Source organism: Stenella coeruleoalba (assembly GCF_951394435.1).
Source record: "Stenella coeruleoalba genome assembly, chromosome: 10".
Classification (NCBI taxonomy): Eukaryota; Metazoa; Chordata; class Mammalia; order Artiodactyla; family Delphinidae; genus Stenella; species Stenella coeruleoalba.
In genome coordinates this window covers 47,997,843-48,012,219 of record NC_137156.1, presented here as the reverse complement: position 1 = coordinate 48,012,219, position 14,377 = coordinate 47,997,843, and the positions used below count along the sequence as shown (strand labels likewise).

The 14,377-nt window shown below is 36.6% G+C and overlaps 1 protein-coding gene across 16 annotated transcripts in view; it reads left to right on the top strand.

The window, feature by feature from the left end:
* The window catches only part of NEK10 (NIMA related kinase 10), a 315,567-nt gene extending 302,033 nt beyond the window's left edge, over positions 1-13,534 (top strand). For 15 of the 16 annotated variants that reach the window (XM_079933110.1, XM_079933115.1, XM_079933109.1 and 12 more), the window contains 4 exons: positions 6,303-6,411; positions 8,868-8,920; positions 9,001-9,056; positions 13,222-13,534. In XM_079933110.1, the coding sequence (XP_079789236.1) occupies positions 6,303-6,411; positions 8,868-8,920; positions 9,001-9,056; positions 13,222-13,270 (267 nt within the window). In that variant the 3' untranslated portion in view covers positions 13,271-13,534. Of the gene's footprint in view, positions 1-6,161; positions 6,412-8,867; positions 8,921-9,000; positions 9,057-13,221 lie in introns of those variants that run through there. The other variant, XM_079933116.1, reaches the window with a different exon arrangement.
* The last annotated feature ends 843 nt before the right edge of the window (positions 13,535-14,377 follow it).

Here is a 14,377-nt window from a genome sequence, read left to right as displayed (position 1 = left end):
CTCAAATCAATAAAATTAGAAATGAAAAAGGAGAAGTTACAACAGACACTGCAGAAATACAAAGCATCCTAAGAAACAACTACAAGCAATTCTATGCCAATAAAATGGACAACCTGGAAGAAATGGACAAATTCTTAGGGAGGTATAACCTTCTAAGACTGAGCCAGGAAGAAACAGAAAATATGAACAGACCAATCACAAGTAATGAAATTGAAACTGTGATTAAAAATCTTCCAACAAACAAAAGTCCAGCACCAGGCTTCACAGGTGAATTCTATCAAGCATTTAGAGAAGAACTAACACCCATCCTTCTCAAACTCTTCCAAAAATTGCAGACGAAGGAACACTCCCAAACTCATTCTATGAGGCCACCATCACCCTGATACCACAACCAGACAAAGATACTACAAAAAAAGAAAATTACAGACCAATATCACTAATGAATATAGATGCAAAAATCCTCAACAATATACTAGCAAACAGAATCCAACAACACATTAAAAGGATCACACACCTTGATCAAGTGGGATTTATCCCAGGGATGCAAGGATTCTTCAATATACACAAATCAATGTGATACACCATATTAACAAATTGAAGAAGAAAAACGATATGATCATCTCAATAGATGCAGAAAAAGCCTTTGACAAAATTCAGCACCCATTTATGATAAAAACTCTCGGAAAGTGGGCATAGAGGGAACCTACTTTAACATAATAAAGTCCATGTATGACAAACCCACAGCAAACATCATTCTCAATGGTGAAAAACTGAAAGCATCTCCTCTAAGAGCAGGAACAAGACAAGGATGTCCACTCTCACCACTATTATTCAACATAGGTTTGGAAGCCCTAGCCATGGCAATCAGAGAAGAAAAAGAAATGAAAGGAATCCAAATTGGAAAAGAAGTAAAGCTGTCACTGTTTGCAGATGACATGATACTACACATAGAGAATCCTAAAGATGCCACCAGAAAACTACTAGAGCTAATCAGTGAATTTGGTAAAGTTGCAGGGTACAAAATTAATGTACAGAAATCTCTTGCATTCCTACACACTAATGATAAAAAATCTGAAAGAGAAATTAAGGAAACATTCCCATTTACCATTGCAACAAAAAGAATAAAATGCCTAGGAATAAACCTACCTAGGGAGACAAAAGACCTGTATGCAGAAAACTATAAGACACTGCTGAAAGAAATTAAAGATAATACCAACAGATGGGGAGATATACCACGTTCTTGGATTGGAAGAATCAACATTGCGAAAATGACTCTACCACCCAAGGCATATTACAGATTCAATGCAATCCCTGTCAAAATACCAATGACCTTTTTCACAAAACTAGAACAAAAAAGTTCACAATTTGTGTGGAATCACAAAACACCCTGAACAGCCAAATCAATTCTCAGAAAGAAAAATGGAGCTGGAAGAATCAGGCTCTCTGACTTCAGAGTATACTACAAAGCTACAGTAAACAAGACAGTATGGTATTGGCACAAAAACAGAAATATAGATCAATGGAACAGGATAGACAGCCCAGAGATAAACCCTCGCACCTATGGTCACCTTATCTTTGTTAAAGGAGGCAAGAATATACAATGGAGAAAAGTCAGCCTCTTCAATAAGTGGTGCTGGGAAAACTGGGAAGCTACATGTAAAAGAATGAAATTAGAACACTCTCTAACACCATACACAAAAATAAACTCAAAATGGATTAGAGACCTAAATGTAAGACCGGACACTATAAAACTCTTAGAGGAAAACATAGGAAGAACACGCTTTGACATAAATCAGAGCAAGATCTTTTTTGATCCACCTTGTAGAGTAATGGAGATAAAAACAAAAATAAACAAATGGGACCTAATGAAACTAAAAAGCTTTTGCAAAACAAAGGAAACTACAAACAAGATGAAAAGACAACCCTCAGAATGGGAGAAAATATTTGCAAATGAATCAACTGACAAAGGATTAATCTCCAAAATATATAAACAGCTCATGCAGCTCGATATTAAAGAAACAGACAACCCAATCCAAAAATGGGCAGAAAACCTAAATAGACATTTCTCCAAAGAAGACATACAGATGCCAAAAGGCACATAAAAAGCTGCTCAACATCACTAATTATTAGAGAAATGCAAATCAAAACTACAATGAGGTATCACCTCACACCAGTTAGAATGGGCATCATCAGAAAATCTACAAACAACAAATGCTGGAGAGGGTGTGGAGAAAAAGGACCCTCTTGCACTGTTGGTGGGAAGGTAAATTGATACAGCCACTATGGAGAACAGTATGGAAGTTCCTTAAGAAACTAAAAATAGAACTACCATATGACACAGCAATCCCACTACTGGGCATATACCCAGAGAAAACTATAATTCAAAAAGATACATACACCCCAATGTTCATTGTAGCACTATTTACAATAGCCAGGACATGGAAGCAACCTAAATTCCCATCAACAGACGGATGGATAAAGAAGATGTGGTACATATATACAATGGAATATTCCTCAGCCATAAAAAGGAATGAAACTGAGTCATTTGTAGAGATGTGGATGGATCTAGAGACTGTCATACAGAGTGAAGTAAGTCAGAAAGAGAAAAACAAATATCGTATGTTAATGCATATATGTGGAACCTAGAAAAACAGTACAGATGAACTGGTTTGCAGGGCAGAAATTGAGACACAGATGTAAAGAAGAAAAGTATGGACACCAAGGGGGGAACATGAGGGGGGGGTGTTTTGTGATGAATTGGGACATTGGGATTGACATATATACACTAATATGTATAAAATGGATAACTAAAAAGAACCTTTTGTTTTTTTGTTTTTATAAATTTATTTTATTTTATTTATTTTTGGCTGTGTTGGGTCTTCGTTGCTGTGCATGATCTTTCTCTAATTGCAGTGAGTAGGGGCTACTCTTCGTTGCGGTGCGCGGGCTTCTCATTGCAGTGGCTTCTCTTGTTGTAGAGCTCGGACTCTAGGTGCGCAGGCTTCAGTAGTTGTGGCACATGGGCTCAGTAGTTGTGGCTTGTGGGCTGTAGAGTGCAGGCTCAGTAGTTGCGGCACACGGGGCTTAGTTGCTCCATGGCATATGGGATCTTCCCGGACCAGGGCTCGAACCCCTGTCCCCTGCATTGGCAGGTGGATTCTTAACCACTGCGCCACCAGGGAAGCCCCTGAACCTGCTATTTTTTAAAAAAGAATACTCCCTGGGAACTTCCCTGGTGGTCCAGTGGTTAAGACTCTGTGCTTCCAATGCAGGGGCCATGGGTTTGATCCCTGGTCAGGGAGCTAAGATCCCACATGCCGTGTAGTGTGGCTAAAAAATATTTAAATTTTTTAAAATTTTAAGTTAAAGAATGTTTTTGAATAAAAAATACTCCCTGAATTAATGAATAACACTTGTGTTCCTCTCTTCAACCTAAATCCCCAAGCCTCTATAACATGGACTAATGTCATAGCCCTTTATCACTTTGCCATTAATATGCAATACCCAGACTGTGCCCTCAAGTTCCTCTCACCTGGAATGTTCACTTGACTTCCTTGCATCCCACCCAATTCCAGCCTTTGAGTTTCAGCTCTAGTGTTTCTTCTACAGAGCTTCTGAAAACCATGCTGGTCTTCATGAAGCATCCTTTTTTGTGTAAGCTTAGATCTCACGGTCTCATTTCACACTTCATTATTTAATGCATTGCCCTCTTGTTTTATATACATTAGACTATTTTTCCAGTCAATTTGCAAGTCTCATGGAGGCCAGATCATTTCTGTGTCCTCCATGGTGCCCAGCATGGTGCTAATAAGCTAGGCAGATCATCAGTGTATGTGGATTGAAAGGTTTACATTTCTGATTTACAAAACCTGCTCAGGTCACATAGTAAGGGGCAAAAAAGATTTGCTGAAAGAATATAGTATACATCAAAAAACTGAACTGCAAAACAAAGTTCTGGAAATTTCCTAGGATAAAAATAAATGTATCTGGGTCTCAAACACAAGACTAAAAATTTTAGTCCTTGGCTTCTTCCATGGTCCCATCCCTCTGAGAATTCACAGTTCTTAGGCTAGAAGACTGCTAGTGTGACACTGGCTCTGGAAACATCAAACACTCCTCTCTTCAAAGTTTGAATCAATGAAAAGAACTTGTCCTGTCATCTTAAAATGACTCTTTTGACCTCTCCATGTAACAATTCACATATGATACTGTGCATCTTCCTGTCTGTGAAATCTTTAGGATTCCAAGGTGTTCACTTAATAATTAAGTTGACTTAAATAAGCTTTCTAAGAAATAATTGGGATGAACATTTCAGGCAGCCAAATTACTCCTATGCTCAACCATATGAAAAAAAAATCCATCTGAAGTCACTTGGAAGGTAATACCAGGAAATCATTTTCAGCATTAAAAGACATATTAAGAAGTTCAGTTGGAATAATCTACTACCTTAGATATTAGAACTACAGAATGCTTAAGGCTATCTGCATTGCCTCCTAATAGAACTGATGAGAAAGTTATTAAGTGAATAAAATCTTCCTGCATTACACTATTACAGTCTTACAATCTTGTCATTTTACAGATGGGTTATTAATTTTATCAGTTGTCACTAAAGTAAGGAAAATAAATTTTCAAGACTATAAAAGGATGATTCATATCTTTTTTCTAATGTGTAGCATTCGTTGGCAATATGAAGACTGGAAAACTCAAAAATGATTTTTATTTATAGTATCCAAAGCATATTGATGGAATAATTATCAATTGCTAATATAAAATGTTTATATTAATGTATAAAATGCATAATGTATACAGTGAAGTACATATACAACTCCATGAACTTTTACATATATATTCACCCATGTGACCACCACCCATATCGATATATAGAACACTTCCAGCCCAGAAGAAGGCTCCTGCCTGCCTTTTCCTGGTCAAACTCTACTACCTGTTACAATGTAATCATTGTCCTGATCTCTGTCACCATTGGTTAGCTTTTCTCGGTTGTGAAAATATGTGTAAATGAAGTTATACATTGTGTATCCTTTTGTGTCTGGCTTCTTTTGCTCAACACTCATCCATCTTGCTGTGTATATCCACAGTGTGTTCTTTTTCATGTTTGGCAAAATTCCATTGGATAAGCACACCACAATATATTTATCTATCCTGTGGGCATTTGGGGGTCTTCCAGTTTTTGATTATTACGAATAAATGTGCTACGAACATTCTTGTACATGTCTTTTCATGAACAGAAGTACTCATTTCTCTTGTGTGTGTATATCCAAGAGTGGGATTGTTGGCTTAAAGTGTGGGCATATTTGTGAACTGCCAAACAATTTGCTCAAATGATTGAACCATGTTATGTTTTAATTCATGAATAGAGTTTGTGAATCCAAGGTAACAACTATCGAATAGTCTAAATTGTGCCTTTTGTTTCTGGTTTATTAATATGTATCGACATTTTAAAAGTATATTGTTTTACACAGGCGCAAAAACTTGGCCAGCTCAAGTGTTAGTTGGAATTAAAGGTGAAAGGATTTTGAAACTTTCATTTAAAAAACTCATCATTATAGAACGGCATTAAACAATTGGAACTTTAATAAGTTCTGACATTTAGTGAATTACTCTTTCCTTTACAGTGTTGGGAATTAATGTTTGGAGATTAAAATTAATTAATAGTAATTTAGGGGCTTCCCTGGTGGCGCAGTGGTTGCGAGTCCACCTGCCGATGCAGGGGACACGGGTTTGTGCCCCGGTCCGGGAAGATCCCACATGCCGCGGAGCGGCTGGGCCCGTGAGCCATGGCCACTGAGCCTGCACATCCGGAGCCTGTGCTCCGCAACGGGAGAGGTCACAACAGTGAGAGGCCCGCGTATCGCCAAAAAAAAAGTAATTTAGAAAAATGTATTAAGAAATGTGTTTGCCTTGGTCAAACAAGAATGATCTGGGCTAAAAATTATGTTTTGTTGAATGATTGGAGTTCATTCCTCCTACACCTGACAAAAATAACATTTTGATATCTCAGGCCCATGCCATTATTTTTCTATCCAGTTTTATTTTGTTCTTATAAAGCTATATAGTATTTTTTTTATTTTCATGTGACCAGGAATTATCTACTTGCTTTCACTGTAATTTGCCTGCATCTAATTTATCTTTTTTTTTTAAAGGAAGAAGATTGGTCTTTATCTGTATACAAGGGATTGACAACAGAAGAGCACTAATTTTTCTGGGCAGAGACGCACACAGAGGTCTCATGTCATTTGATTCTGAATGCAAAATAAGATGCAGTTTTGCTTTTTCTGTTTCAGTTATCTCAGGGATCTCCAGAACCAATTGAGCCCAACTTTTTCACAGCAGATTACCATTTATTGCATCATTCATCAGGTCGAAACAGCCTATCCCCAAATAACCCAACAGGTAATGGTCTTCAACACAGGAAATCTGGCTTTCACAAAGAAATAGATTGTTTGTATCAACAGCTATCCTTAAAAGATTATCTTCAATTTAAAATGAAAACAGAGTTTATTTTGATTATCTGTGGTGACAGTTGGAAGGACATACAGTAGGAATTTAGAAATTCCCTGAGATTTATTTTACACACTTGTGACACCTTCCTTGATCATTTATTAATACCATAAGCAAACAGAATCTGTGTGGGTAAATTGTATTTCCTTTTACTTCTTCTTATCTGGTGATGGGAAATCAAATGCTCAAAAACATCCAGGGGGATAAAAAGCAGAAATGAAGAGCTTGAATAAAACAGAAAATTTGACACTTACCTGAAGAATCCACATCAGACATATTTAATTTTTTTTCTTTTTTGAAAAAATTTCTCATAGGGAGGCAATATAACATAGGGATTAAAGGTATGTATTCTGTAAACCAGGATGCCTAGATTCAAATCTCAGCTCAAGCTCTTAGTAGCTGACCTTGAGCAAATTATTTGACCTCACTGAACCCCAGTTTTCTTGCCTGTAAAATGGGAACAAAAATGGTAACCATCTTAGGATTATAGCAATGATCAGTGTAAATATATAAAAAGTACTTAGCCAGTAGTAGGGACTCAGCATAATGTAATTTTTCTTGTGATATTTTTGACCTCAGAAGAGATCTTCAAGCTACTCTGAGGTTACAGAATTCCTAAATAATTTCGGAATCCCTGTAAACTATAGTTATATCTCTCAGTGGGGCAGACAGATGTGAAACTTTTACTGTTAAATGAAAACTTGCCATCTACTCAGACAAAAAATAAGCCTAATCCTGTTGTGCTTTTGAAGTTGCCTAATTTAGGCAAATCACTTCATGTACTAATTATCAAACTTTCCCTAAGTCTTGGACTCCTAGGATACAGCTAAACTGGGTAGACAGAACTGCATTTAAAATCATCCCTGAGAAATCTGTAAGATCGAGATAAACTGTTATCTAAAGTCATTTGCTTTTATTTATTTTTAATTGAACTATAGTTGATTTATAATATTGTGTTAGTTTCAGGTGTACAGAAAAGTGATCCAGATATATATATATTCTTTTTCAGATTCTTTTCCTTTTCCTTTATAGGTTATTAAAAATATTAAATATAGTTCCCAGTGCTATACAGTAAATCATTATTGTTTATATATTTTATATATAGTAGAGTGCATCTGTTAATCCCATATGCCTAATTTATCCCTCCCCCCCTTTCCCCTTTGGTAACCATAGGTTTGTTTTCTATGTCTGTGAGTCTGTTTCTGTTTTGTAAATAAGTTCATTTGTATTATTTTTTAGATTCCACAGATAAGTGATATCATATAATATTTGTCTTTCTGACTTACTTCACGTAGTACGATGTGGTATATATATATATATATCATTGAATATTAGCCATAAAAAAGAATAAAATCTTGACATATGCAGCAACATGTATGGATCTAGAGATTATCATACTAAGTGAAGTAAAGTCATTTGCATCCCCCTGGGCAGGTAGGTCAGTCACAGGCCAGACTTCTTACCACAGCAGCCCTGCTGAGTGAAGAACTCTGGTGGAAGTCTCTCAGCATCCTGAGAGGGAGTTGACAGGCTCTTCCAGAAGCTGGATGCTCCTACCCAGAGCAGACCAGGTGTGTCCCTAGTCATGGCAGCCTGGACAGAAGCAAAGACAGCAGAACCAGGGAGCACTTTGGGCAACACCTTTAAGCTGGGCTTGAAAAACAAGCTGCCAGCACTCACATCCTTGTGCGTCCTCTTAACCTTCAACCCATTCTCTTTTCTCTCTCCTAAGTAAGTGGCAGGGGAGCTCCTGGGCCTCCATGTGATAAGTGTTGATTGACCTGAGTGGAAACTGGTCAACATTGCTTTGGGTGGTGCTGGGGTTTGTTAATGTGCTGGTATATCATACTCAGACCAAACCTCAAAAGAATTACTGTCTTCTGATTTTAAATGTATTTTATTCCCTCCTGGCAGCCATAGCCAAGGGTTAGACCTTTGTTGTCCTCCTCTGGCTATTTCTGCCTTCCTCTAAGAATTTGGTTTTTTTCTAGCACATATCTACTCTTTTTGCCTTGTGGATTAGGAATAGTTTCTTAATCTTTTATTTGCCTATCAGGAGGTTTGTGTTTAGAACCACTCCTCACCTATCCTTACACACACACACACACACACACACACACACCCCTAACTTAATTGGCCAATTTATACCATGAGCAATGCACATAAATCTTGTGTATTATTTTGTGATGGCCACCCCAAAAGCCAAGATAATTTGGAATGTGTTTGTAAGTACTCATCTTCATCACTAAGAAACTGACCTCTTTTCACTGCATGTGAATCATAATTGCCAATAAAATCTAAGAAAACATGAACCAAATGTCAGGCTTTTCATAATTTATCTATTTCAGGTCTACCCTCCAGCTTTGATTTGGAGCAGGGGATAACATATGAACAGATGCAGGTGAGGTTTTTGTGGTGCCTCTGAATGATTTTATTTTGTTGCTTTTAATTCAATACTAACCTGATATTTTTTAACTTTAGATTGTGATTGAAGAAGTCCTAGAGGAAAATGGTTATTACAATTTTACTTCTAACAGGTGAGATCTAGAAATGTGAAAATTCAATTTAGACCATTGGATATTAGATCTAATTTCTCTATCCTTGATTCTAGAGGTTTTCCCCAACCTTCTATTTTAAACACTTTTGTAAAATATCTTGGCTTAGACTTGATACAACTGTGAGTAGAATGTATGTTGACCATATTTTATATGGATGCAGCTGCTGTATTCTTGGTTGAAAAAGAAAGGGTGATCACTTAGTAGTAATTTACTCCTACATAATGAAATGGAAAATTATTTCTACATTTTTTTTTAAATTAAGCATGTTTGTCCCATATTGGAAGAGCCGAAACTCAAATGTCCATGACTAAAATCTAGCAATTATTTGTATAGAATGCAAGGGGGAAAGTGCAACTAAACAAAGAATCACTTCTGGTGAATTTAAGATATGTTTGTGGGAAAGGGATTTGTTGTTATGTGTTCCCATTTGCTTACCCTAAAAAGAAATTGCAGTTTACTGGGGCTGTGTTATCTTCTAAAATAATCATTATTGGTGATCTAAAAATATACTCTATTTTATATCAATTTCATTCAGTTATGGATTCCTGCAATTTTACTGTTGGGCACAGTTTAGGGCACAAAGATTTGAGTACAATTAGTTTGAGAGGCAATCCCAAGAAACTCTGGTAAGGGATTGAAGAAATAATTCAATAAAGATTTCATTTTCAAGTAAGTTACTGTTGTGGTGGTTGGAGCTTGATCCCATTGTGGAAATCTGAGAGCCAGTGGAGAACATGTACCTCAATTCTCCCACTTATGGGCTGAGGGAGCTGGGATGGTATTTATCTCTAATTTCCATTAGTCATCGTTTGAGGCCTTTTTCCCCAGAGGACGTTAGTTCCCTGGCATTTCTGGCCTTCTGTAAGGGTGGACAAAGAAGATTCTAGAGACCAGAGATATCCTCAGGAAAAGAAACGCAGGTGCTGGCCGTAAGGAATCAGGCCAGCATGCTTTGAAGTGCTTTGAAAGAGGGGATATGGGCGCTGACAGTGTCTGCTATACATGAGCTGTCTCTTGACTTTTCCAAGGAGCCCACTCATAACAGAAGCATCAAATTGACGATGAGTAACCACTTACACATCCTATATGGCCAAAGTTGCCTTAGGAGACATAGTCCAGTGGAGTTTGTTTTCCCTAAGTGGGCTTTTCTACCTGGAGGAATAACCTTCCTGTCTAGCTAATGAAACTATCTGTTGACCACTATTTAAAGTATTCTAGAAGTCTTCCCCAAAGATAACTGTTAGCCGTGGAAAGAGAAAGAGGTCTCAAGAACATTCTATTAAGGTCATTATATTGAAATTAGAATATTTTTTGAGGTTAGGTTAGCCTTTTTTTTCCCTGTTTCAGTGAGTTGTTCTTATGAATCACAGATAAGATTATTCAGCTGCTTGCTCTTTTGGCTTGATAATATATTTCCAAAATACTATCTTTGTACATTTAGTCCTGTTGTGATTTGTAACCACAGAGAAATGATGAGTAATTCTCATTTTCCAAGGGTATATTGTTAATAGAAATAACCATCTCCATTATAACTCTTCTCCCCCCATCCCTGGAGGGATTTTGGATTTTCATTTTTTCCTCTTGATCTGAGTACATCCAGCCTTCCATGGATAGTATGAATGTCTCTGTTCTTGACTCTCAGCAACTTATTATTTCAAGTGCCATTGGCTTGTAGTGGGGCAAAAGTCATGCTTATCATTTTTTTAATCACATTTTCTCAGAGACTCAGGATCATGGGCAATGGATGTCTTCAAATTTTTGCAGAAAATCAGCTAAATATAATGAAAAAACAGGGGTGTAAGGAACTTCGGGAAGCTCTTATAAGAGCTCTTATTTTTCCTTTTTTAGAAATAGTAATTCCAGTCTTATTTTGAAATTTATGGTTATTCTTTTCAATTCTACAGTTATTAAGTTTTTAAAAAATCAAACATTACTTCTACTTTCAAAGACATATTCCTGTATTAAAAGAAATTGCAGATTTTCTTCTTATGGTAAATAGACAATAAGAGGCCTAATGACAAAGGTGAAAATTTATTTACAGTTATATTCAGAATTGTGAATATAATATGAAGATATGATTTAAACGATCAAGTTAAAGTAATATATGATGGAAATGACATCAAATTTTCTTAAAATGTTCCAAATAAAAATGAATCATCCATTTAAAAATCCATATAACCAGGGGCTTCTCTGGTGGCGCAGTGGTTGGGAGTCCTCCTGCCGATGCAGGGGATGCGGGTTCGTGCCCCAGTCTGGGAAGATCCCACATGCTGCAAAGCGGCTGGGCCCATGAGCCATGGTCACTGAGCCTGTGCGTCCGGAGCCTGTGTTCCACAATGGGAGAGGCCACAACAGTGAGAGGCCCGTGTACAGCAAAAAAAAAAAAAATCCATATAACCATGATACTCCCTTTTCAGCTCCTAATAGCAGTGATAGCATATATAATTGGGGGAGACAGTTTTCACGGTTTACCAGTGAAAATAACCTTTGGTTGTGCTTAAAGCCATTACTTGTTTACCGATGTTCCCAATTAGTTTCCAAGAAGTAAGTCAGGCTCCACATAGAAGTACCTAATACTTCACAAACTGAAAGTGTACATAATTCCAAATATGAATCAGATCAGCTGTGACAGTCATGATTTTTCCGTGCTCAAAGGATAGAGGATGCCAAATATCACAGGACATGTAGAGGTAATTAGAATCAGTACTTAGAATCAGTACAGTGTATTTTCCCAAATAGGTTTTGTAAATAGCCAATATTATCAAAGATGATAATAGATGTTATATGAAAAATAAAGTTCCATGACCAAATATATTTGGGAAACCCTGAATGTACATTTTTCCATTTTGGGAGAATGTTGACACACATGACTATATTGAAAACTTTGAGATATACTTTAGGAAAGAAGTCTGTTGACCTTGTTTACCCAGTGAATTTCCATCTTTTACTTGGAACACAAGTTGAGAAAACCTTCCCTAGCAATGTGGTTTGAAATAAGAAACATTGTTTTAACTCCTCCACCAGTATCTAGTCAGATCTTCTATTGTTCTCATAATCATCATCATCATCTTAATTGTCATCACAGCCATCATTGCAAAATATTATTAAATGATCCTGATTAATAACCATGCAAAGGGAATTACATACATAAGTCCTGTATTCCTCAAGCTTACAGCTTAAGACTGTCAGTTCAAACCTATACACACATCTACAAAGCATCCAGACAGCAGCTAAAGCATTAAGCCAAGACATGGAACATTTCAGCTTAGATCATAGGGTTTATGTTTAGTTAGGGTTAGAGAGATGCTATTCTCAAATGGAAAGTCTCAGGATAAGGCCATTATCTAGCTATTAGCTGTCTTTGGGGAAGATACCTAGAACTGTTATAAGTAATGGTGAGACTGCTTAGGCAGTTGGTAGGAAGAATGTCTCAGGCACAACATACTGCATTAAAGAAAGTGATAACAAAAATAGAAACAGCAGCAAGGAGCCCTAACCTAAATGAGGGATTTGGGAAGGGGAAGTAGAACTGAGTTGAGATTGCAAGGAAAATGAAACAAGGTCAAAATAAACTGGGCCAGCCCCAGGTGGGCTCTATTTGTGGTCATTTGCAGGGATGTATGATTACCTATATTTTGCACACATTAATATTTAGCTTCCTTACCAGAAGGATACAGCCTGGCGTGCCTTCATTTTATCACTGTTCTAATGAGAGTGAAACTGTTGAGTTTTGTGAATGAATAGATGACCAGCATACCATTCTTTTATACTTAGGGGCACATATTAATATTTTACTTTGTAACAATGAAATATGTGTTGAGAGAAAAAGAAATCTACATTGAATCAACTTGCATTGCTTTAAAATAAGCATTTAATGTACAGGTTACTTTGGATGGGTATTAATTTTTCCACTGTAGGATTATTAGTTCCTATTACATTTATAATTTGAGAAAGAAAATGCTAGCACTGAACTTCAGCAAAAGTCAACTTTCTAAAAATCTCCCCATTCCATCATGTTTAGAATCACCTTTTTATTCATTGTGATTTATTTATTTATATACCTGAGCTACTGCTTTTGAAACTGAATATGTGAACTAAAATATTTGAGACTGTAGAGAACTTCTTCCACTTTTGAATCTTCTAGGTATCACTCCTATCCATGGGGGACCAAGAATCACCCAACCAAAAGATGAAAGTGCTGCATTTTGAATGGACTTGGTTTTCCCAGTGAAGATCAAGTTCTGGACTTCAACCACTACTGGCAAGATGCCCAAAGATTGGGTGCTGCTAAAAGAGTGTGGAAGAGAAAAGACCAACATACCATGGTGCCTGCAGGACCTCTTTCTGGAGGTCCAGTGCTAAGAGGCTTCATCCTTAGGACACATGTATACAGGATGACAGTGTGCTTCTGGGAGAAAATGCTGCAAAATTCATCTGTGAGAAGAAAACCCACTCCTTGCAGAACTTTCCTCCAAGTTAAAAAAAAAATACTTGTCATATTTTTCAAAGGAATCTACTTAGAATTGCTGAAACTGTGTTTAAACGCATCTATGTATAAAAGATAGTTTTAGATAAAGAAAATTATAGAACTCAGAACAGTAATATATTGGGTGATTCACTGTATCCCTCAATGTTTTTAATCTTAAAAGAAATTCAGAATATGTGATCGAATTATTTTGTAGTTTTATTTGTTTGTTTTAATGAAAGGATTGGTTTTCTCTTAACCAGTTGGGTACTAGTGGTCTTGAACAGTATTTGTAACCTTGCACAGCCTCTGGGAATAACAGTCAAATTGTCATATTTAAGCTAAGAATGTATTGATGTATAGTTTGTGTATATGTATATATGCATAGGGGGAGGAGGAAGGTTTTGATTAGGCTAATGTTTTGCTGCTAATCAAACTCATAGTGTTTTTAGGACACTTTGAAGAGTCATAGAGTCTATGAAAGAGATGCAATATTCCATATTCCAAGTCCTGCCTAACTGAAATTACCAACATTGCTTTTAAATTTTTTATTGCTTGAGAATTTGAAATGAAAATAAGTTATATAATAAAATATAAATGTCTTCTTTATTCATTGAAACGTCTCTAGAAAAGAGAACCCAGAGCACCAAAACAGTGTCCCATTCCTGTGTGGGGATAATTTATGGTGAAAATTCTCTAGGTTCTTATTGGGCTAAAATCTCTTCAACTGGCTTCTTATAACTGGTATAATGTCAAGAAATTATTGCCAAATCAGACTGCACTTCTAACTACTTAAGAAGATTTTAAATCTATATAATTAGTAATCTGAAAGCTG